Here is a 25,338-nt window from a genome sequence, read left to right as displayed (position 1 = left end):
TCAAATTGTCCAGGGAAAGACTAATTGTTTCAGTAATTTTAAACAATGGTAAGAGAGCTGGTAACAGGTAGTAGTGTAGGGATTTAGTAAGTTTACATATGAAAATGTGGCTGCCGTTATTCGTTTTCTCCAAGTCTTTTGAATGTGGCATAGAGGACCAATTGGTTTTTTTTTGCATCAATTACTTTTACCCATTTGTGCTGCATCCTGTATTAGATTTAGCTGTAGGTGGTAAGTGTGAAATTTCACACTCAGTCAGTCAGTCAAGGATTCTTTATTTGATGATTAAAAATCACCATAAAAGCACATACATATATACATGAATAAAAGATCATTAAACATTTTCGAAATCCCAATTGTGATAATTATTGTTAACATGATACAAAAAAAGGGAAAAAGGAATATGACACATTAAAAAGATTAATAACCTCTGGGGGCGTGGCTAGCAGCCGATCATGGCGGCAGCATAAGGGACGAGCTCTGCAGCTGAAGCGGCCTCTTCGTCAATCCGACACATAATCCGACACAATTTCCAAGCCCTACAGGAGGGTACCGGAGCCCAGGACCGGGTGGTGTAAGCAGCGACAAGCGGCGATACAATCCGACGTCTGGAGACCGAGATACGTCGAGGCAGCGGTTCGGCCTACTCCGACCTCCTAAGCCGGGACCTCCCCTGGTCGAGTGGCCCAGCAGGAAGTGCAGGCGGACCTGGGAATCTGGCCCGGAAGTGCCCGCTGGCCGCGGGGGACGGCAGAACGAGTGCCTCCCGGACAGTTAGAAGCAGCGAAGCACGCAGGCCACGGGAGTGTGGCGGACAATAGCATTATCGCCAGTGCCCCGGCCTTCCCCAATGTCGAAATAGGCGGCTCTTAGTGTTAAGGAACCTGTGACGACGGGGGCATCCGCCATTTTCTAGAACGAGGAAGGTGCCGCGCACTTGGCAGATACCGGCGCTCTTCGCCCTACGGAACACCCTACCGAGGCTTGAACACAATATATTTGGCTTGGGTGGTGCGATCACACCGCTCGGGACATCCTGGAGCGTAGGGGCACGAGGAGCACGAACTCCAGCGGTATGGCGGGGAAAGGTCCCAAGGGCGGCGCCACACAGACCCGCATCGAACGGTATACTTCCGACAAGCCAACCACCTCCCCGGCGCCGGGGAAAGATCCGGGAGGCAAGACGGCAGACACCCCGGGGGGTAAGAAGGCGACACTGGACGATGTAATGCATGCTCTGGCTCAGCTACAAACGACAGTGGGTGCGATTTCCACGGATGTCACCTTGCTCAGAGCGGACCTCCACAAAATGTCGGAGAAGGTTAAGAACATGGAGGTGGTTACGAAATCTCTAGTGGAGGACGTCTCCGAACTCCAACGGGAAATGGGGAAGATGGCGCAGGGCAATAAAATGCTCCGGGAAAAACTGGATGAACAGGAAGGGCGTTCAAGGTGGAACAACATCCGTATTATTGGGGTACCGGAGTCGGAAGGAATTAAAGCCATGGACCTCTTTGTGGAGAGCCTGATCACGGATGAACTTAAGCCGAAAGGATTGTCAAACTTTTTCTCCATTGAAAGGGCCCATCGAGTACCAGGAGGCCAACCAAAGCCAGGGACAGCTCCGCGGCCCATAGTAGCCCGTTTGTTTATCTTCCGCGACCGGGACGCCATTTTGCAGGCGGCCAGGACTTCTCCTCCTCTTAAGATACAGAACGCTACCATTGCCATTTTCCCCGACTACACGGCGGAGGTCGCACGTCGGCGACGAACGTTCTTTGATGTAAAAACGGAACTGAGGTCAAGAGAACTACCGTGCTCCATGCTCTTTCCTGCAAGACTTAGAGTGGTAGCTGAGAACAGAACGTGGTTCTTCGATAACCCGGAGACAGCACAGGAATGGCTGGAGGGCTGGAGGCCGGGTCAGAATCCACGACGGACAAATCGACCCAAGAAGGATCGAAATGGCGGTCAGCGCCAGGACTCCCAGGCTTCGGGAGGTGGACCAGAAAGTAGCGACTCTTTGGGGGCAGAAGGCGGCCAAGAAGAGAATGAGGAACAATGAGCTTCAGACTTTACTTTTGTTGTAGACATTTACTGCTGCGTAAGCGCTTCCCGCCATTGGACACTGGGTGAAGGGCCTCCGAGGGTGTGAATGAGAGACTGCCGGCAGCGGAGAGTCCCTCACCCGAACGCGCAAGTACACTGTTTTGGGGATGGGGTATGCACTCTGCTCAGTTGGGGGGGCGGGCAGTTTTGAGTCCGTGCAGCAGGGGGGCAGGGAGGGGGTGGATAGGGGTTCGGGAAGGTTCACAATACAGGACCCCTTGGTCCTGCGAGTTTTTGTTCTATGCACACATATGTTTCTTAGCATGTTTCATTTTTCTGAGAGCATCTTGTCTATGTGGGACAATGAGGAATTGGAATGTCGGAAAGGGTTACATCTACCCTACACCTGTCTCCGCACGCCACCCCGCCTACAGCGAGGGGGCCTCATGATGGTTCACCATCTTTCTCATGGCTGTAATAGATAGCCACACCACACCAAACCCATTGCACATCATGTCATGGAACGTCAGAGGTCTGGGGGACAAGATTAAGAGGGGTCTGGTGTTACAGGGAATTAGAAGACAGGGGCTTGCTCTAGTTCTCTTACAGGAAACACACTTGACGGGGGCGGCCACGAAGGCCCTAGATAGGCGAGGTTATCAAATGATAGTGCATGCGGAATTTACTTCAGGATCTCGTGGTACGGGTATTTTGCAAAAGAAATCCTCTCAATTTATAGTGAAGTCAACAGCAGTTGATGCTCATGGCCGCTTTGCGGCAGTCCATGGTCAGTGGGAGGGGAAATTGTTAAATGTAGTTTCCGTGTATATACCGCCGGCGCTACACTCTGTAGCCCTGCCCGACCTTGGCAGATTCTTACTGGACCTCCCTGATGGGGACTTGCTCTTAGGTGGGGACTTCAATATGACGCTCACGGACACCCTCGACCGGTTCCCCTCCCGAACACACACAGATGGTCCCAGCAGGCTACAAACCTTTCTAGACGCACAGGGATTGGTGGACATATGGCGCACACTACACCCTGGCCAGCAACAATATTCATATTACTCGGCCACTCACAATAGTCTTTCCAGGATCGACTACTTTCTCGTATTGGGCAACGAGCATCTTACCGTGGCCGAGGCGAATATACAGCCGAGGGGCATCTCGGACCACTCACCGCTCACTCTAACAATCACCACCACAGGCACTAAACGACAACGGTTATTCCCGATCTTCCCTGGATATCTTAATGTTCCACAGATCAGTAAGGACCAGAAGAAAGCCACCCGGCTTTACTTTGAGGAGAACCAGTCCTCGGTAGACTCCCCCTCCACATTATGGGAAGCATATAAGACCGTGTTTAGGGGCCAAGCCATTGCCATTATTGCGAATCACAAGAAAGCACATAGGAGGGAAGCATTAGACTTAGAGTTGGGCCTCGAGAGGGCCAACACCGCCCACATGGCAAACCCTTCGGAGGATACACTCCACGATCTACAGGTCCACCAGCGTCGCCTCACCGACCACCTACGGAGGGTCACCTTGGCGGACATTGCTGCGACTCAGCACAGGGTCTACGACATTGGGGACAAAGCTAGCAAACTCTTGGCGTGGCTAGATAAGAGGCATGGGGGAGGGAGGAATATCCTACAGCTCACTGACTCGTGTGGCGTCGTCCACACCCACCCAGGCGAAATAGTGGAGGTCCTAGCTGATCATTTTAGTGAGGTGTACACCCCTATGACAGTGGTGGCGGAAGATGAGGCTCGAGCTGCCCTCGAATGTGTGCCTCTGCCGAAATTGACGGACGAGGCGTCGAAGGATATCCACGCACCCTTGACTGCGGATGAAATCCAACTAGCCATTGGCTCCCTTCATTCGGGTAAGGCCCTGGGCCCCAATGGAATACCCATTGAGTGGTTTAAAACCATGTCAGAAGCCCTAGGTACGCCCCTTCTTCAGATGTACGAGGAATGTAGACTGAAGGGAATGTTACCGCCGGACCAGCGGATGGCGACTATTGTAGCCATCCCGAAACCGGGTAAACCCCCCAGTAACTGCTCGTCATATAGACCCATCTCCCTTCTGAACCCAGAGGCCAAAATTATAGCTAAAGTGCTGGCAAACAGGCTCTTGCCGTGCTTAACTCAAATGATTCACCCAGACCAATCCGGCTTCATGCCACATCGAAGTACGGCCCTAAACCTTTGCAGGGTGCATGGGGTTGTGGCGAGGCTCTCACTACTGCGGGAGCCGGCTGCGATCCTATCACTAGACGCCAAGATGGCGTTCGACATGGTGGAGTGGAGTTACCTCTTTGCAGTGCTCGCATGTATGGGCTTTGGTCCGGTGTTTATCTCCTGGATACGTATGCTCTATAAGGACCCCATAGCCAGAGTGGTAGCTAATGGCCATATTTCTCGAACCATACATCTAGGACGTGGCACGCGGCAGGGATGTCCGCTTTCGCCCCTCCTTTTTGCTCTGGTTCTGAAACCGCTGGCGGCTACTATTCGTACCACGCAGCTCCTGAAGGGGATCCAATGGACTCCGCAACGGGAGGATAGAGTGTCACTATATGCGGACGACATGTTAATATACCTCACTGATCTGGAGGACGGCCTTCCCAACCTCCTGGCTCTCTGTAATGCACATGGGCGAGTCTCGGGTTACACCATCAACTGGGCTAAGTCGACAATTTTCGAGCTCAAAGGGCCACTTCCGCCACTCCCGGTCTCTTGTCCGCTAGAGATAGCTCCCTCCTCCTTCAAATATTTGGGGGTCCATATTACCCGCGACGAGGCAGAGTTCGCACGGCTTAATTTACAGCCTCCCTTGCTTCGACTTCGTAATGATGTGCTGCATTGGAAGGAACTCCCACTGACATTGCTGGGAAGGGCAGCGCTCTTTAAAATGATGGCCCTGCCGCGCTTTTTGTATATTCTTGAAAATGCCCCACATTTGATACCAGACAGCTTCCTCCAAAAGATAACAGCGCAGATCACGGGCCTGCTATGGGGGAACCGGCCAGCCCGGATCTCGCACGTAAAGTTGAATAGGAGTTGGTACGATGGGGGCATCGCATTGCCTAACGTACGGCTGTATTACTGGGCGGCCCAGCTTAAGGTACTTAATCAATGGATACATGCCCCACAAGAGGATCCAGCGTTCAAAGCAGATAGGGCGCAACTGGGCACGAACAGTCTGTTGGCCCCACTGTACCACCGCGGTATTGCGGCGAAACTCATTGGACCCACGAAACACACTGTTCGCCTATGGTACAAGGCGCAAGCAAAACTGAAATGGGATGGGACCATCACAAAACTCACACCTTTATGGGACACGAAGGCGCTGGGACATTTGCGACGCACTAAGGGCTTTACCCAGTGGGACAACATTGGGATTTCAACTGTGGGGGACCTTTGGACGAGGGAGGGGGTGGTTCCTTTTGCAACTCTACAGGAACAGTATGAGCTAGGGGATAACGAACTATACAGATATGTACAGATTAGACACGCCCTACAAGCGGCAATTCCACCAGACACATCCCCACCAGAATCCTCTCCGCTAGAGGACCGTCTGCTCACGGACTTCTTGCAGGAGGGGGCAACCTCGCTGACTTACCGCAAATTGGTTAATAACATGCCTGACCCACTAGAGAAGTTGAAGGACAGATGGACGACTGATGTCGGAGACTTAGACGAATCCGACTGGAATGCAGCCATGGCGTCCCCTCGTGAGGCAGGTATATCCTCCAAATTCCGCCTAGTGCAGTTAAAGATTCTACATAGGATTTACTACACTCGCACGACACTACACAGATTGCAAAGAGCAGATCATCCCTATTGTCTCAGGGGCTGCGGGCGGAGGGCACGTTTATACACACGTTATGGGACTGCCCGCTGATTGTTAGCTATTGGCAGCGGGTTCTCCGTACCATTGCACAGGCACTTCACACCTCCCTCACCTTGGACCCGCGGATGTGTCTACTGAATGTGTGGGGGCCTACTGACCTTACCTTTTATGCAAGGGCGTGGACCACGATCGGGCTGGTCACGGCCAAACGAGACATAGCACAGACATGGGGGTCGGCTGACCTCCCCACATTGGCTCAGTGGACCTGAAATATGGACATGCTCATGCTGACTGAAAGAGCAGTATACAAACTACGGGATAATCCTCGTAAATGGAACGGGGTCTGGCAGCCTTGGATTTCCTATAGGGGGGACATATGTGAGCCACTGGATGAAGAGGATCTTGAGGGTTCTGATGATGAAGAAGATCACTGATTGGGACTTGGGCTGGATGATGGGCAACACATAAGGGAATGGGATGGATTTGTGATGGGAGTCTGTTGAGGGGGGGATGGGGTAGGGCCTAGGGTACGAAAATGTATGATTGGTCCCTCCTATGACAACTATGATGCTAGATGCTATCGAATCTACCTCAATGACATGTCGACTCATGTGTGCAGTTTCTTCTAGTTTAGGTTCAATGTTACATAAAAAAACACAAAACGCAAATTGTAATTTTTACGGTACATTTATTTGTTCCGTTCATCTGATCACGTTGAATAATGATGCTGCTACACGATCAGACAGAGCCGGAAACGTACATACTGTTTATATTTACCTCGTGTTATGAGCTGACCTCAAGAATGTAAGCTTTTATGTGATTGATGATAATGATACTATTTGTATTTTGCAACAAAAATAAAAATTAAAAAAGATTAATAACCATTTTTAAAACATCATTCTTCTCCCCTGGTTACCCTTAAACGGACCGCCACTTTGATAAAATTCATTATACAGCACAATGTTAAAGGGTCAGATGCTTTTTGTAAATAGACTAGTGCCTCATTAGCATGTCCCAAATTGGCTTGTTTTAAAATTTCCACTAGGAATCTGCGCCTAGGCATAGTGAAAAAAGGGCAGAGTAGTACAAAGTGAAGGGAATCCTGCGGAGACCTATTGTCGCAGCCGCAGGATCCCTTCTGCTCAATTGTTGTTGAGAACCCTGCTGGTGATGCCAGTAAATATGGAAGTAAATTAAGTCTAAAGCGGCACATCAAGAATCTATCCTGAGCATTGCGCATGAGATACAAATATGGCTCCATTCCCTCAACGCTCTTGACCAGGTTATGGGCCTTCACTGTCTTTTTGAGCCCTTCAGCCTCAGCTCTCTGTTGTGTTTTCTGCTCTAAAAAGGCTTTCTTTACTAACATCTTGTGCTGGGCTTCAATTGTTACAGGGTTGCTAAAGAGGTTCCCATAACCTAGTTCCTCTAAGGTACTCTTTACATAGTTGAGCCATGGTATTCTCATACATTTGTCCCTTTCTAAGCAATCATTTAAAATTTCTCTGCTTAGAGACGCATCAGGGTTGACCCAGATTTTTAACCAGGCCACAATTGGCCTTAGTTTTACCAAATCTTCTAGGTAGGGCCTCCCTAGTTCCCTGTGTGCTATAAAACCCGCAGTACTTGGTGGTACCCTCAGGATGGTTCTTAGGTATTTTGTTTTCCTCCCGTTGGATTTTTACGGTGTTAACAAAGCCCCATACCTCTGCCCCGTAAATCACTTTGGAGCAGCATATGGAGCTATACAGGTTCATCACCTGTTCAGGACTCCATCTACCAAACCTCCTACCATAGCTTGCTATTGCCCCATTAGTAGCGATCATTTTGCTGCAGCGCTCCTCAACCAGGGGGTTGAATTGTAAGTCACCATCAAAAATTACACCTAGGTAGGGAAATGTTTTAACCTCTTCTATTATGTGGTTTCCTATCGTGTACGTAAATTTAGAGCAGGGTTTTTTACCAGCCAGAAGCACATATGATTTGCCCAAATTAACGAAAAGATCTAGGTAGCCCATGAACTTAACAAATCCGTCAATCAGAATCTGTAAGCTCCTAGGTGTGCGTGCGAGCAGGACCGCGTCATCGGCATAAAGCAGAACGGGGATGTGACACGACCCCACCCTTGGGCAATCTGTCTTTAAATTTAGCAAAAACTGCTCCAAATTATTTATATAAAGGGAGAACAAAAAAGGGGCAAGAATACAACCTTGCCGAACTCCACTCTTACAGGAAAATGAGTCGGTCAGCCCCCCCACCCTGTTGAAACGAACCTTAGCCATAGTGTCACTGTGAAGTTCCCTTAGGATATTAATTAGGCCACCCTCTATCCCCATGAGAGACATCATGACCCAAAGTTTCTCCCTATTAACATGATCAAATGCCGCTGCCAAATCCATGAACCCCATATAGATGGATTCATCGCTGGCCATGGTGTATTTGGCTGTCAGCATATAGATGTTCAGGCATTGATCACTGGTGGACCTCCCCGTCCTAAATCCGTGTTGGGTGTCCGAGAAGATGTTTTTTTCTTCGGTCCACTCGGACAGTCTGTTAAGGATCGCCCTACCCAGGAGTTTGGCAGATACGTCGATCAGGGAGATAGGACGGTAACACTTAGGGTCATCCCTGTTGCCCTTCTTGAAAATCGGCACAATTATGGCCTTGGACCAAGACGGTGGCAGGCCACAATTGATGGCGGTATTTATGACCCTGTTCATTATGGGAGCCCAAAGTTCTACACAGCTCAGGAACAAATCAGGGGGGATTCCGTCAGGGCCAGGGGCTTTATTTTTAGTCAATCCCTCTATTCCAGCAGTGATCTCCTTGATGGTAAATACTACAGTTGAGACCTGATGTGAAGTCTCAGGTGGCTCTACGGAAGTACCGGGCTCATAGTTATACAGGACCCTGTAATGAGTGACCCACTGTTCTGGGAGGATGTTGGACCCTATCTCCGGGGTGTTATTTTCCTGGAAAGTAGGGTTGTTAATAATCCTCCAGAACCCGGACATGTCCCTTTTTTACCCTGCTTCTCTTAGGTCTGCCCACGTTTCTCCCTGTAGAGCAAGTTTCCTCCTCTTGATCTCTCTTATATTTCTCCCTACACACCGTGATTTGTTGGGTGTCCCTTGGTTTGTTTTTAAGGCTGCTTTTAAGCTCCCTCAAAGCCTTTGAGCAGTCTCTATCGAACCATCGTGGGTTACAGTGGTTCCTTGTGGGCGTGCTGGTTTTTAATAGGCCATCTATAAGACCAGCAATCTGGTCGAATGCTTCAAGTAACCTCGGTCCTTGAACATCTATGTCTAAGCAGTCATTAATAGCGGATTTGCCAGAGTCCATCAGAGACTTATAAAAGGTTTCCCCCTTTATTTTGGACCACCTTAATCTTCTGCCTTGATCTGTTACCTTCTCCGTGATTGTACCTTGGTGTCTACTTTTTGAGCCCACCCGATACATCAACCCCAAAATAAGGGGGTTGTGATCGCTAAAACTGCTCCATTCAATCCCTACGCTAATGATTCTATTTGATAAGAATCTAGAAACCAGGATGTAATCAATAATAGATGAGCATCCTCTGCCCTTGAATGTGGGTGGGAGGGTGCCATCCTTCTGCACACCCATCATATTGATAGTGTGCTCTAGGTCGTAATTAAGCCGGAGCTTACTAAAAGCTAACCCTTCCGGCGTGTGGTAGAAATGCGGCCCATTCTCTACAGGACATTGAGACCATTCTGCATCTATTGGAACCAGTGCCGAGCATAGGTGGCAGTTAAAGTCTCCCATGACCAGCAGAGCGCGTGCCTGCCCCTTTTTCTGAGCTGTAATTTCCTGGCCCAATCTGTCTTCCAACTCTCCTACAAATGAGGTGTGGTCTCCCCCAGCCCCATTGTTGTAAATATTGAAAACAGTGAGTCTTAGCCCCTTCCCGGTAAGCCGTGCTGCTTGTATGACATGGGAGTTCCAGTCTGGAGTAGACCAACTGCCCGGGAGGTCTAGATCTACATAAATGGATAGTCCTCCCATGGCTCTCCCTGATATAGTTTTTTGCGCCGGGACTAAAAAACATTTATACCCCTGCATATGGAAGCTGTTATCAAGGGCCCATGTCTCCTGTAGGCTGATTACATGGAATTTAATAATGTAATCACGCCACTCTTTGTTGTTAAATTTGGCTGCCAAACCTGCTATATTCCAGGAGATAATTCTCAGTGCCTCGTTGACCAGCTCTATTCCCCCATGGAGCTCAGTTTGCGCCACAGTCTCCACCCGTCCCGTTTCCATCCCGTTTCTTCCCCCTGTACTTTCAATAACTGTAATCATGGGCACATCTGCCACGGACCTCCTAACCCTGCTGGATGAGGTTTGTTGTACATGGGGGCTTTGCTGCTCCACCTCCCGTGTTGAGACCCCTATTTTTCCATCTCTTAGAAAAACAGTACCCATTGTGTTGGGAAATCTGCCCGTGTATCAATCAACCCCCTCAAGTCAGTTCAGACAACTAAATCGATTAAAGCTGTGAAAGGGTAGCTCCGGGCGGTGGAATATTGGCCGAATGTTAAAATCATGATGTCTTCCCCTCCGAACGACCCTCGTCCAGTTGTCATAGGTTTGATTAGGGTGCATTGGGATAGGGGGGAAAAAGAAAGACACATGGAGGGTTTGCATTGTTGATTCCAGTGATCTATTCTTCCCTCGACATATATGCGTAACAGTCCCAGCATCTCTGAAACTCACCAATATGCAATCCCCTATTATAGATTTGTTTGTTTTGCCCACCCAGGGCACCCTTCTCACCATTATGATTTCATTATTGAGATGTACCGGGAGGGGTCTGTTCGCATTCAACCACTTGATTACCTTACTTTTCAATGAGCAAAAGTTCTCAACTTCGCCAGCTTCAAGTGGGGGAACACCAGCCATGACTACCATATAATCGTTTGCCTCTGGGGGAAGATTGGGCCTGCGTGGCCTAGGGGGAGGCTTCATTAAAGGTGGGGGGGCAGTGCTATCATTGGTTTGTATAGAAGGAGCTGGACCTACAGGAGAAGGTGACCTGTTGGGATTGGGTGGACGGGCTGGGACAGAATTGGTCTTAGGGGGTTGTGGAGGGGCAGCAACAGTAGCGGCCTGGGGGGGGGCTAAACTACCTGCCCTATTGGGAGGCTTCTGAGGAGCCGTGGAAGTGGAAATAGTCTCTGGAGATCTGCCCTGGAGGCCAGCCAAGGTTTTCATACTATTTAGTGTAGCCTCCAGAAAGGTGAGTCTGATCTCAACCTTTTTGATGCTCTCGCTTATTGGCAATAATAGGGACCTGAGCAAAAAATCAAAATTTCCTAGCGGAACAACAGAGAGGGGGACGCTAGTAACATTGTTTCCCGTGTCATTTGTCAAGACCGTGGCGGTAGCAGCCTTTTCAGTAGGTGTTGTGTGTACCTCTTCCCCTAACCTCTCAGTGGGTGGAGGGAGTTTTGATGTCCTCCCGAACTCCGAGTGGGGGATTTTTGTTTTACTTTTGCCCTGAGCACCCCTCGACTTCCTCCTACTTTTATTCGGTGGAGGCCCGTATACCCCTTGCACAGAGGTTGGCTTGGGTTTGGCTTTCCTGGCTTTAGTGGCCGGAGGAAGCTGGGAAATTAGATCAATGGTCACACTGCTTGGGCTTGGGCTATTGGCGGGGGTTAAACTAATGGTTGGGTCCGAAGGGTTATTGATACAGTCCCTCAGCAGGAGGGGAACATCATCTATTGAGGTTGGCTCCTCACTAAGTGAGGTAGGGTTTTCACCGAGGGGCCTATATTTCAAATTTTCTATAGAGCGTCTACGCTCCGCCCTGAGCCTAATCAGGGTACTCTCCTTATCCCCTTCTCCCGCAGCCCGGGGGAAATAATTATCTAAAGGCCTATTTTTTGCCCCTCCCGGCTTCATGGGGGTACCCTCCCTTGCCGGTGAAGGCATTACTAACTGTGGTGGGAAAAGGGCTAAAGAGAACTGTAACAGAAATGTAAACCAGAGATCAGATATCTAACAAAAGAGGGTAGGCCCAGCCCAGCCTACTCCGGCCTATGACGGCCTTGGACGGTCCCGCCCTTGTCCCGGGCTTCTCCCGGCGCGCTCCCGCGAAGCGGTAGCACTAAACACTTTTAAACTAACTACAGCACACTCATAGGCTAATAGGCGGGTGGGCGTGGCCAGCGGGGAGAGCAGCCCAGGTGACTTCAATCGGGCGCGCTGGGACTCCTGGACACTGGAGTCCCGGCGTTTATGCTCGCAGCCCTGCTGACGCTATCGCCTGACCCGCGCTCCTCACCACAAGTTCACAGTCAACAGCAGTTCCAGGAGCAAACGCTGCGGGACCCGCGAAGCGGGTCCGGCGAGGCGCCGCGGTGAACCCAGGTGCAGAAACTCGCAGGGACGCAAGAGAACAATCCAGCCACAGGTAGGGCGTACACGCAGCTTCCAAGAGGGTTCCCAACAAGCCGGAGGCAAGGTTTCCTTTTCACTCCGTTGGCGGGGGCGTGGCCAGCGGGGAGAGCAGCCCAGGTGACTTCAATCGGGCGCGCTGGGACTCCTGGACACTGGAGTCCCGGCGTTTATGCTCGCAGCCCCGCTGACGCTATCGCCTGACCCGCGCTCCTCACCACAAGTTCACAGTCAACAGCAGTTCCAGGAGCAAGATGCTGCGGGACCCGCGAAGCGGGTCCGGCGAGGCGCCGCGGTGATCCCAGGTGCAGAAACTCGCAGGGACGCAAGAGAACAATCCGGCCACAGGTAGGGCGTACACGCAGCTTCCAAGAGGGTTCACACTCAATTATGTTAGTTCTGGAATGGATGTACATTCACAATGAATAGTAACAGGGGAAAATATGAGACCTGGGGACTCCGTAATTTCAGAGCCATTTCTAATCTGTTATCACAAATACAGCATTGTGTACATCCCTGTCTTTTCTTAGTTTTTTGTTTGGATTAACTAGTAATGTTCTGGTCTAAAGGTTCGCAGTATGTGCTATAGAAGCATGGACATGCTTAAGGGATTGATTCTTACCTATGAATGCACATGAATAGATTTTCCATGGAGGAATATTTTCAGCAGGATTGTTTGTAGAAAGTATATATAAAATGCTAAATAGGAAAATGAATTTGACGCTGACCTGTCACATCAAAATGAAGGATTTCCCAATAAGTCCTAAGGGTTTTCAATGTGCTTAGCATTTCCTGGGAAACATATCAGTAAGTGCAGTGACTGACAGGAACCTATTCCCCACCTTGTCCACCACCTTACTTTTTCATTGTTTAAGCCCTGCTTGTGTCTGCACAGATTCCTATGGTTGCCAATTTGGACTGATGAAAATGCCATTTATGTTGTTTATCAGACCTTCGCTGGTCATCCTTTTTAAAAAAACATTATTTTTATCGCCTTAATTTACGAACTTATATCCTTAAAAAATTATATCTGTTAATAATAAATATGATTTTATTTCTTGTAAGCTCAGTTTTCTAGACCTTGGGATTCAGGTACGTACCTGTCTCAGATGCCTCCACGCCTACCGCCATTCTCGCCTGAGCCTCCCTGCGTCACTTATTCTGTGATGTGCCAACGGACATTTTTCATTTTTGCATGTCATTCTTATCAAACATGTTTAAAACAAACATTGGCAAAGCCAATAGGTCCGGGGTTGAATACCCGCTTCTTGGCTTTGTAAATACTAGTTGATTTTTTTTCTTTATTCTTGCAAAACTCTATTGTTGAGGAAGCTTCTTGGCCCTTATCAATCTAAAAAGAGAATGGTTTAAAGTAAAAATATAGTTTTGGTCACAAAAGGCACACATTGCTGTAGTAGCCCATGCACGGAAGGAATCTACTTTGTGTGTCAACGTGCTCCATGTGAAAGGGTAGAATACAGTTACTCATAGTGAAGTTTGCCAATGGCTGAAGTTGGCTGCCCCGTTGCTCCATCCTGTATGCTGCAGTGAGTAAAAAAAATGGATGACACAATAACAGAGCAATGGATGAAGAGGGCAGGCTTAAAGCCCCAGTAGGTATATTATACAATTCATTTTAGTAAAATCAAAAGGTCTTGACTAACATCAGACCTAAAAATGATGTAAATAGCCGCACATTTAATTTACACTTAGTTTTCTTTTCTTTTTCTAAGTCATGAGTGTCAAAAACAGCAACATCAATGTTTTTGTCCGAGTTAGACCCACGCCTGAGTTTGCGCAAGAAATCATCAAGGTCGGGACAGACAACAAGGTAATGTATGCTGCTATTTCTGTTCTTATTTGTTAATCTTGTTTATTTATAATTCTTACGGGGGTCTTTTTTAAATTTCCCTTGATACAGTTCAAAATCAGCAATGCACAGTTCGAATGCTTTTCTCGTCTTTACTCTTAACAAAAGAAGGGGGATCGGACGGGGGCTTTATTAAAGAGGTCCAGGCTCAGTGGCCACCTGAGTCATGCTCTACAAAATAAGTCGAAGCTGTTCCTCTGGGTTGGATGTCACCTACCAGCTGTTTAGTGGTGGTCTCGTCTTTACTCCAGTAATTGGGGGTTAGGGCGTAGCTCTAATAGTACAGCAGTTACGCTAAGGGACCCAATCAGGCGCGCATTGCCCATAGACTAAAGTGCTTCAGACCCCGAACCCCCCCCCCATCCCCATCCCCGTTGTGTGTCTCAGCCCGGTCTGCTGCAGCTGGACCTGCAGTGGGCTAGGCTGGGCAGTGTCTGGAGTCTTATCTACGGCACATCCAGGTTTTGTTACAGATCTTTCAAAGACCATTTGCATACTTACATATCTTTGTAAACTGGTTACTGAGACTTTTATTTCTGGTTCCAGTACCCTCTGGGCCCCCACTCTGCCTCTTCCTTACATTTGTATTTTACATTTACTGCCATGGTTTGAGAATGCATTTAATGAGAAGGAATATAAAGTAGGGTTGCAAAAGAAAAATGCCAGCCATGTATTGTTTAAAGAGCCTGCAAAGACCTTGTCTTGACACTAAATAGGGTATAAATAAAAAAGTATGTATTGATTTGTAATGTGACTTCTCTTTCTTTGTTCCCTTGAATTACCAGCCATGGATCATTCAGGCAGCCCTAGAACACACTTAAAAGTGCTATCAATTTACATTTGCTGTTCGAAGTATGCACAGATAAGTGCTGAAAATACAGCTTTAGGCGACTGCTTATTTTTGTACCGTCTGGGACATCAAAATAATGAGCTCGCAACCCTAATCATAAGACTGGAAGTCTGTTACAGGATCAGCACAATTATTTATTTCCTCCACCCACGTTCCCTGATTAATACCATAATATAATAACAATGGTTTAACTTGTATCTAAAACCCTACACCGCCGTCAGTAACATGCTGAGTTACTTCAAGTGTCTGGGCATGCACCCTGCATTCAGAAAACTCACTCCTCATTCTCGCCCTTCACTTTCACGCTCACCCTGCACTCACAGCGATCACAATGCACTCACACTGATCACCATGCACTCACACCATTCACCCGCTCACCCTGCACTCACCGTGATCACTCTGCACTCACAATGCACTTGCGCTTTTCACCCTGTACCTCACCCTGCAGTCATACGAGCTTACTACTCACCCTGCACTCATGTGAGACTTCACTCACCTGTCCCCCTCACTGCTCAATCTGCAATCTCACTCAAACAAGCCCATCACTTACAATGCATTCATTCGTCCCACTCTGTACTTACATCCGCACCCAAATTCATATGGTTACCTCACTCACCCTGCAGTCACATCTCTTGCCATAGTCTCACACTGTTGCATCACTCGCCGTGCACTCACATGGGCCCTCCTGACACCCATACAGCACAGAGGGTTAATGTGCCAGCTACAAAGAACGTGTACCATGCAGATCACAGAACTGAGTGTGAGTAAACTATGAGTAGCGTTATAAAATATTTAATCTTTGTCAGAAAGGTGCTATAGAGAGATGAGGGGCATTGTTGGTGAGTGTTACTGAGGGAATTCATGGAGAAAGAGGAAATGGGGGAGGGTCACCATAAAGGACTGTTTCACTGTGTGCAATTAGCGCTAGGGCCAGCCCTGGGTGGGAGTGTTAGTCCCCCCGAAGTTCGGGTCTAGTTGCGCCCCTGGACCCTATACACCAGTATTGGTGCTTTCTATTTTTAACTTCTAAATCTGGTGGCAGGGATGACATTCTCATTGCTTGTATTAGGGCCATCAAGGCTGGACTGCCGCACCAGGCATCAGGCTTTTCTCTGGGAGGCTGGAAGAGTGGGGGCTGGTAATGTCACCCTTGCTATGCTGTTGGGGGGTTACGGAAGTGAAAGATAATGGAGAAGAAAGGAGTGGAAAACAGTATACAGGGCTTTTCACAACAGGACCTCTAACTATTTTTCCTGCCCAGCGGTGCCTCCTCTTTCAGTGTGTCTGTGAATGAGCGGTGTGAGCACTGCAGCTAGTGGAAGCAGTAGAAGTGTGATGTGTTCCTGCGTAGCAAGCACTTGCATTGCAAAGTGAAAAACAAATGGCTACTGGGCTCTTGATTACGAGTACTCTGGTTAATTTAGTGCTATTAATTGCACTAGTGAAATCTTTAATACACCTGTTTCGGAAGTTTCCCCCGAAAAGTGGGGCACAGCTTTGGGTTTTGGAGCATTCTTCAGGCTTTACATGCATACATTTAAAGTGGGGGAAATATGAAGGGTGATAATTTTACCACAGCTCTTATAAGTGCAACAGATAGCTGTACAGGGGCTGCAATTTAAGGAGGCACTCGTCATCTACTCCTAGCCGGTACCACATATTTTTCCATACTAACATTCAATGCTACAGAGTGCAGAAGACTGATTTTTTGGCGTGGAGGACCCGTCGTTGACTCTACAAGATGGTGGACTGATTTTAGATCCCATCAACCTAGAGAACCATTTTGGATTTATGTTTTCCAGCAGCAGTGCGTCATTTGTAAAAGAATAAGAGATGGGGCCCAAAGTTTTGTTCAGAACCCTGCTGCCCGTGTTATCGAAAGTCGGGGTGACGAATATCAAAGTCTGGTAATCTTGATTCCTCCTGCATGCTTCTTTAAACCCTTCCCTGCTCCTTATCGCACTCTCACAGGTTCTTTCTCAGCTCTACTTTCTCTCCTTGTCACTGTTTTTCCAACTTTATCTTTCCCCCTTTTGTGTTTTCCCCTCTCTTGCTCTGGATCAAAGTTGGTTGTGGGAAAAAAAAGTGCTTGTGTCCAAAAATGAGTGTCAGTGGCCCTACCTGCAACCACCGGCTCAAACTCCAGCCACAAAGTTTTAAACCAGTACAACAAGGCAAAGCATTTGACCAGTAGTACATACTAATACAAAGGAGAGGCTTAACTAGGAAGAACAGCAAGCTATATTACCACTGTATAAATCATTGCTGAGTCCCCTTGAGTATTGCCTCCAGTTGAGAGGGCCACACTTTTTGGAGATTTGTGTTAAGTCCTGGAGGCTATATCCCCAAAAGGATGAAGTGTTAATGGAGTATTTGAAAAGAAATGGGAAATATAGCCTCCAAAATGGGAGGGGCAGGTGAAAAAACAAGGAAGATCACAGGTATGGCCGTGCAAACAGAGAAGATACACAATCACTCCAGAGTACAATTTAGGAAACTTACGAAAAGATATACAAGGAATTAATTCTGCATAGTCTACAGTGCAGAAAGGAAGGTGCAGATAGTATATAGGCCATTCATGGGCCCAGATCAGCACAGCTCTAGAGTATGGTGCTGGGATGAGAAGTGGTTTTATTGGGGTACCGGAGCAAACTGGTTCTAGCTGAGTAGGCTCTCTAGCACCAGGGGATGCGTCAAGGTCATAGGTTTTTCTGAAGAGTTTCTTACTTTTCGTTACTGTGTTTTTTCACTTCCCTTTGATGTGCAGCTCAAGCAAAATGTGAGTAGCTGCTGTCGGCGCCAGCCCGGAGCTTGCCGTGGACGTATCCCCTTTGTAACTGTCGCAGCGAGGAGCTTGATCCCTGATGTTCCCTTTTTCAAATATGCTTGTACAATGCTTTTGGAAACTGTAAAAACAAAAAAATACTTTAAAAACAAAAAAAGTTCTGTAAGGGTTTCAATATAGAAGAGAAGATAAGCATATTCTTAGGGACATGTGGCCTGCACCAATGGACCATGAGGCCTGCACCAATGGACCATGAGGCTAGCTAGCTTTCTAGAGGGAAGTGGTGATGAATCTACAGAACTACTCTGCAACCAACTAAGGTAACAGAATTCAACAAGCATTTGCAATGCAATAAGTCTCACATTTGCAAGAGTTGAAGCTATTGGCATTGTAATTGATAATGCCTTTTATTTATCTGTTTTGATAATTAGCACATAAATAAAAGGCCTTGTCATTTACAATGCCAATAGCTCAAACTCTTGTAAATGCAAGGCCTATTTTACTTCAAAGAAGCGGCCGCCATTATCCCAGGCTACTTGGAAAGTGAAAGCATGCATGACGCGCTGAATGTTGTAGGAAGTGGTAAACGTAATGGGGCAACCCAGTGTCCTTCAGAACCTGGGTATACGTATTAAAGTAAAAATTGGTTCTGTCGGGGTTTTCAATTACTTAGGGCAAGTAGCAACAGCTTACTTATAACACATTCAATGATTTGCAAAGGAAGATTATAAAACACACACCAAAAATTAGAATTCAATAATGTATTCAGAAAAAATCAGATAATCATGGCTGTCGCAATTTACAATTTCAATTGCAATATGAAATACGTGACTGTGGTGAAAAAGTGACATGTGATGGTTGGTGATAAAGACAGTACACTATATACAGAAACTATTGAGCGTGCAATTAAAGGAGGGGAGAAAGATTTTTTCGTATGTCCTTCTTATTTTAGCACATATGCTTCAGGATCCAATGACAAATAAGACTGGGATCATGAGCGTTGTGTAGACATATGCAGTACGCCGACATTTCGAACCTGTGAGTTGCGCAAAAGTGAAATGCGTCAAGGTGGATCTTCTTCAAGACAGGAGGGGGGATTGGCAGCCAAAAAGAAGTTTTCTTTGGTATCTCTGGAAATTATCAATTGCCTCCTAGTCAAGTATGGGTTTGAGATTAAACCACATGCATCTCCATCAGCCGGTTGGAATCTTTTAATCTCAAACCCATACAAACGTTTTTGAATGTTGGTGAAACGTGCATTGCAGTAATCCAATTTGGAGGAAATTAGAGCAGTAACCACAGTTTTTTTGCAAGGTCATTGAAACACAGGGCATGACTTTTCTAATAAGAATTTTCAAAATGTAGAAGCAGGAAAATGTGATATGATTTACCTGACCATCAAAGGATAGTTTAGTGTCAAACATTACTCCCAAGTTTTTTTCTTTGCTACTTGGAGTAGGGAGATTTCCGAGTTCTTGAGGCCACCAGTTAGGAGACCTGAAGGAAGGGCTGTACAGCTTAGTCTTTTTTTCAGATATTTGTTTGACGGAAGAATAGGTGAATGATTAGGGAGGAATCACAGGATTTGTCCTTGGTGTTGCTGACTGCAGTGCCCTGACTGTTATGTTTTAATGTCTGTGTTATTTAATAAAAAATGCTAATTTTCTTTTTTCATGTGCCTTAGACCATTGACATCCACCTTAAGAAAGACCACAAGAATGATGTTGTTAATAACAAGCGTCAAGATTGGTCATTCAAACTCGATGGCTTCCTCCATAATGCATCCCAGGAAGATGTCTACGAAGCTGTGGCCAAGAGCATTGTGTCAAAAGCTTTGGATGGCTACAATGGTAAAGTTAATCTCTCCTATCGATAACAAGTTTTGTATTGTATCGAAAAGGAAGACACCCAATGTGCTGCATGTAAATGTGTTGATAAGGGTGATAACGCGTGGACTGCTTTAAAGCACTGGTAATTGTCAGCAGTGCTTGATGTTGGAATAGCAGTGCCAAGTACCTCAAACCATATTTTATTATTGCGTCTCTGAAAATGTTTATGCCACACTAGAAGAGTACAGCATTACACAGACCCCACCATCAGGCATTTCTTGCAGCACTCGTAAGACTACTATAAGGGTTCATACTATAAGGGTTCATGCAGACATACTGATCATCTAAATTGCTTACAGATTAAACTTAAGCTAGGTTCAGAAATTAACATAGAACTCTCCCCTGATCCAAGTGCTCTCCATTCCTTAAACATTTTTGACATGCGATTTCACAGCACATGCTGCCAAGAATGAAACATTTCTGGGTCTTTGACCAGCCTCTGCCACAGATTTCTGATGGAAACATCTGCCAGTGGATTTCTCACCTTGTGAATATCCCCTTGCGTCAGCAACATTCGGAAATTCTTTTTGTAGCTTCGCGCCGACGTGGGAGACGTCACAGAGGCACAACACCGCGCGCGACTCCGCTGACGTCACCGACTCCGTAATAGGCCCCCGCCGGCGTGATGACGTCAGTTCCCTTTTTTCCGCATCGACGCTAACGGTTTCTAGGGATCCTCTGTAGCTGTTGGTAACTTTGTTCCTGTTTGTTTCATTTTGGTGTCCTTTTGCTTCTTTGTGTCGAGATGTCCACGAAGAAGACTGGATTCAAGCCCTGCGGGGAGTGCGGGAAGACGATGTCCATTACGGATGCGCACGAATGCTGTGTTTGGTGTTTGAGTTCGGACCATGACGTCGAGGATTGTCCATCCTGTAAGAAAATGAATCCTAAGGCTCTCTGTGAGAGGGAGGCAAAACTCCTTGTTGCAAAGTTGAAGAGCAAAAAGGACAAGAAGAGGTCGGGGTCACAGACTCATCGTTCGAGGTCGAGGTCTCGCTCGAAGTCACATTCGAGGTTGTCTTTGATGCATGCTTCGAAGTCATCGAGAAAGAAGCACAAGAAGAGATCCCATGAGTCTCATCATCACTCTGAGAAGGACTCGATCTCAAGACCAAAGTCGCAGGTGAAGTTGCTTCGCAAGGATGTGGAGGCTCCGACTCCGGAGGTTCAAGTCTGTGATGGCGAGGCTTCGCCTGTGAATTCGCCTGTTCATTCTCCGAAGCCGATGTCGAATCCTTCTTCGACTCATTCTTCTGACTAGGAGGGTGAGGGAGATGATGAAGATGGAGGAGAGGACGCAGCTTTGTTGCCTGCGGGTTCGTCGACCCCGGTGCATCAGCCTGAGGTGGAGGTCGAAATTGAGAAGACTCCGCTCCCTCGAGAGCAGCCTGTGGGCTCTTATCCAGCTTTTCCTGCTCCAGGTCAGGACCCTACTCAGTTCCTGAATGCCATGTATGGAGTATATTCAAGGGCTATGTACCCCTCTGGTGCACCGGTTGGTCCCACGGGTCCATTAGCATACAATCTAGGTATCCCTCATACTTTCGCTCCTGCGTCTTTTATGCCATTTATGCCGGCTCCGACGCCGTCTTGGCTTTTCCCGGCGTCGACAAAGCCTTCGATGCCGAAGTCTTTGACGCCAAGACCATCAACGCCGACACCCTCAACGCCCTTGCCGAATCCAATCCGACCGCATGCTCAGCGGTCTGGTCCTCAGGCTTTGGGCTTAACGCCGGCGCCGGCTCCGACGGAGTCGATTCCGGATCCATCAACTTTATTTATGAAGGAAAGGTCGAGGCGTGAGGCACAGAGACTTCTGGAAGAGCAGATGTACCGTGAAGCAGAAATGGAAGAGGGTGAGCTGCAGGATTCAGAAGTTCTTTTCGATGATCTGAGAGAGACTAGTGGTCTTTAACTGTCTCCTGATTGGGATTTGGCCTCTGTTTCTGACGCCCCTTCTAAGGATGTGACACCTTATCACGTGGTTATAAGGAAGACTGCAGACTTGTTGAATTTAACGCTTCCTACTGCAGAGTATAAAGCAAATATACTGACTGAAGTCCTTCATTCACCTACCTCTGTGGTCGAGCCTATGCTCCCTTTCAATTATGCTTTGGCGGAGCCTATATTTGAGGTTTGTAAAAGACCGCTTACAGCCCCTGCTGTTTCAAGGGCGGTTGCAAGAAGGTACAGGGTGGCGCCTGGTGACCCGGACTTTTTATCCACACACCCCTTGCCGTAGAGCTTGGTTGTGCAGGCGGCCTGCTCGAGAAAATCAGCGGGCGCTTTTCCACAGGTTCCTGGGGATAAGGAATCAAAGAAGCAGGACCAGGCTGCTAAAAAAGTATTTTCCTCGGCCAGCATGGCGCTCAAATCGACTAATGCCACTTGCCTTATGGGGCGCTATATACATGCGTTGATGGATTCAGTCAAGCAGCTGGTTCCAAAGCTTCCTGAAGGGGATAGAAAGGATTTTCAAGAGGTTATTGTTGATACTCAGGCTGCCGCTAGACAGGTCATTCAAAGTGGTCTGGACACTGCTGGCTCGGTGGCCAGAGTGATGGGTTCTTCAGTGGCCACAAGAAGAGCGGCGTGGCTTAAATCCTCTGAATTCTCTGCGGATGTCCAAGCTGCCTTGATGGATTTGCCCTTTGATGGGTCAGGATTGTTTGTAAAGAAAGCTGATGCTGCTTTAGAAAGGTTCAAGGACAGCAGAGCGATAGCGAGATCTTTGGGCCTGCAGTCCAGAGGTACTGTGGTGAAGATGTTCAGAGGTTTTGGCAGGTCTTCGTTTCGGACCTACAGGCAGCCTCAAGAGCAGCAGCAGCAGCAGGAGCAGCAAAATACTCTGTACAAGTCGCACAGAGGCAGGCAAAGAGCTGGTCCCAGGGGTCGTCAAGCCTCCTCCTCCTCCTCTACCTCTTCCCAACCCCCTGCCACCACAGCAAAGCAGCCCTAGATCCGCCATTCTGGATCATGTGGGCCCAGTGGGGGGCCGGCTTGCCCATTTTCTACGAGATTGGGAATTGATTACATCGGATCTTTGGGTTCTCAATCTCGTAAAGAATGGGTATGCTCTTCCCTTTCGGGAATTTCCCCCCTTGCCAATGTTTTTGTGCGTAGGACCACCTACTGCTCTTGCAGGAAGAAGTCCTGGCTCTGTTCAGAAAGCGTGCCATAGAGGTGGTTCCAGAGCAGGAGAGGGGTCAGGGGTGCTACTCCCGGTATTTCCTGATCCCCAAGAAGGATGGCAGACTTCGTCCAATCCTGGATCTCAGGATCTTGAACCTTTACCTGAAGCAGGAGAAGTTCAAGATGCTCACCCTTGCGCAGGTTCTTCAAGCGCTGCTGGAAGAAGACTGGATGGTGTTGATCGACTTGCAGGATGCGTATTTCCACATCCCCATTCTGAAGTCGCACAGAAAGTATCTCCGTTTTACGGTCGGGTTGCAGCACTACTAGTTTGCGGTCCTTCCGTTTCGTCTTACTACTGCGCCTCGAGTCTTCACCAAGGTGATGGCAGTGGTGGCTGCACATCTCAGAAGGTCAGGGGTTCCGGTATTCCCTTGTCTGGACGATTGGCTTATCAAAGCGGAACCTCCAGAGAAAGTGCTCCATCATCTGCAAGTCACAACTCAGTTGTTGTACAGGTTGGGTTTTTCAATAAATGTACCCAAATCTCACCTGATGCCCTCCCAGTGCAACCTGTTCATAGGTGCAGTACTGAATACTACTGTATGTCGGGCATTCCCTCCACCTCAAAGGATTCGCGACATACAGGAAATGATTCCTTTATTTCACAATGGAGCGGTCGTTCCAGTCCTGAAGGTCCATCGTCTGCTCGGTCTGATGGCTTCATGCATTCTGTTGGTCATCCATGCACGCTGGCATATGAGGGCACTCCAGTGGTGCCTCCGCAGGCAGTGGTATCAACACAACGGAGATGACAGGGAGTCTGTCAGGATCTCCAGAGAAACTGCAGCGGATCTATCTTGGTGGAGTGTGGAGGGCAATCTGTCTCAAGGAAAGCCTTTTCAACTTCCCCTAGCGGTGGCCACGGTGATAAGGGATGCGTCCACTCTAGGGTGGGGTGCTCATCTGGAGGATCTGGAGATCAAGGGTCTTTGGTCGCCAGAGGAAAGGTTGCTTCACATCAACCTTCTGGAATTGCGGGCGATGCATCTGGCGCTCAAGGCCTTTCTCCCTTCCCTTCGCGGGCGGTCGGTTCAGGTCCTGACGGATAACACCACCGCGATGTAGTATGTGAACAAGCACGGAGGAATAGGGTTGCAGTGTCTCTGCAGAGAGGCTCTGCGTCTCTGGTCCTGGGTTCAGGATCATCAGATTTGTCTGATGGCAAATCATCTGGCCGGAGTTCTGAACATGCGTGCAGACAGTCTCAGTCGGCAGTTCTCAGCCGACCACGAGTGGAGGCTTCATCCAGAGGTAGTTCGTCATTTCTTTCGGACGTGGGGGACTCCTCAGGTGGACCTGTTTGCCACTCGAGAGAATGCACACTGCCCGTCTTTCTGCAGCCTCCAGTTTCCGATGCAGGGAGCCTTGGGGAACGCGTTTCAGTTGAGTTGGGACTCGCAACTCCTTTACGCGTTTCCTCCCATACCCTTGATTCCTCGGGTTCTGGGGAAGATTCGCCAAGACCGGGCCCAAGTTATAATGGTCGCCCCGGATTGGCCAAGAAGGGTGTGGTACACAGATCTTCTCCACCTCTCCTCATGCCCGCCGCTCCGTCTCCCTTTCAGGGCAGATCTCCTCTCTCAGATGGAGGGGCAGGTTCTACACCCCCACCTCCAGATCTTACTACTTCATGCCTGGAGATTGAATGGGGCAACCTGAATTCCTTTTCTCTCCCACATGATGTGGTGGATGTCATTCTGTCGGCCAGGCGTGACTCCACCAAGTCAATCTATTCTTACAGATGGTCTAAATGTGTGACTTGGTGTGGGGAGAAGTCCATTGACCCTTTGAGGGCTCGTTTGTCAGATATACTCCTATTTGCTCTTTCTTTAGCGCAGAAAGGTTTTGCTGTGGCTACAGTGAAAGGTTATCTTTCGGCTTTGTCAGCATTTCTCTGCCTGCCAGATCAGCCGTCCTTATTTAAATCTCCTATTGTTTTAAGATTTCTGAAGGGCCTTCCAAATAAATGTCCTCCTACTCCTTTTATTGTGCCTCAATGGGATTTGAATCTGGTGCTTACTTTTCTAATAGGTTTCCCTTCCGAACCTCTACATAATTGTCCCTTGAGGTTGTTGTCTTTTAAGACGGTTTTCTTAGTTGCAATTACCTCGGTAAGGAGGGTAAGTGAGCTTCAAGTTTTTAGTTCGAAGCCCCCATTCTTGACCATTCATGCTGAATGAATGGTTCTTAGGACCAGGGCTGCTTTTCTGCCTAAGGTGGTAACTCCCTTCCATCTAGGACAGTCTATTACCCTTCCTACCTTCTATCCTCACCCTTCCAAGGAGGAGGAGCGGCTTCACCGTCTAGACCCTAAGAGGGCGGTGAGCTTTTACCTTGATAGGACTAAGGACTATCGAGTTGATGACCAGCTGTTTGTTGGACTTGCTGGTTGCAGGAAAGGAAGAGCTGTGCACAAGCG

General features: G+C 48.1%; 1 protein-coding gene across 1 annotated transcript in view; it reads left to right on the top strand.

Moving 5' to 3' along the window:
- Nucleotides 1-25,338, top strand: part of KIF9 (kinesin family member 9) — an 818,529-nt gene that overhangs the window by 82,017 nt on the left and 711,174 nt on the right. The window contains exons 2-3 of the mRNA XM_086941121.1: nucleotides 14,064-14,161; nucleotides 19,520-19,685. Coding sequence (XP_086797247.1) covers nucleotides 14,066-14,161; nucleotides 19,520-19,685 — 262 coding nt within the window. The 5' untranslated portion in view covers nucleotides 14,064-14,065. The remainder of the gene's footprint in view (nucleotides 1-14,063; nucleotides 14,162-19,519; nucleotides 19,686-25,338) is intronic.

This window comes from Lissotriton vulgaris, chromosome 10 (genome assembly GCF_964263255.1).
Source record: "Lissotriton vulgaris chromosome 10, aLisVul1.2, whole genome shotgun sequence".
In the NCBI taxonomy this organism is placed as follows: domain Eukaryota; kingdom Metazoa; phylum Chordata; class Amphibia; order Caudata; family Salamandridae; genus Lissotriton; species Lissotriton vulgaris.
This window is presented reverse-complemented; position numbering and strand designations above follow the sequence as displayed.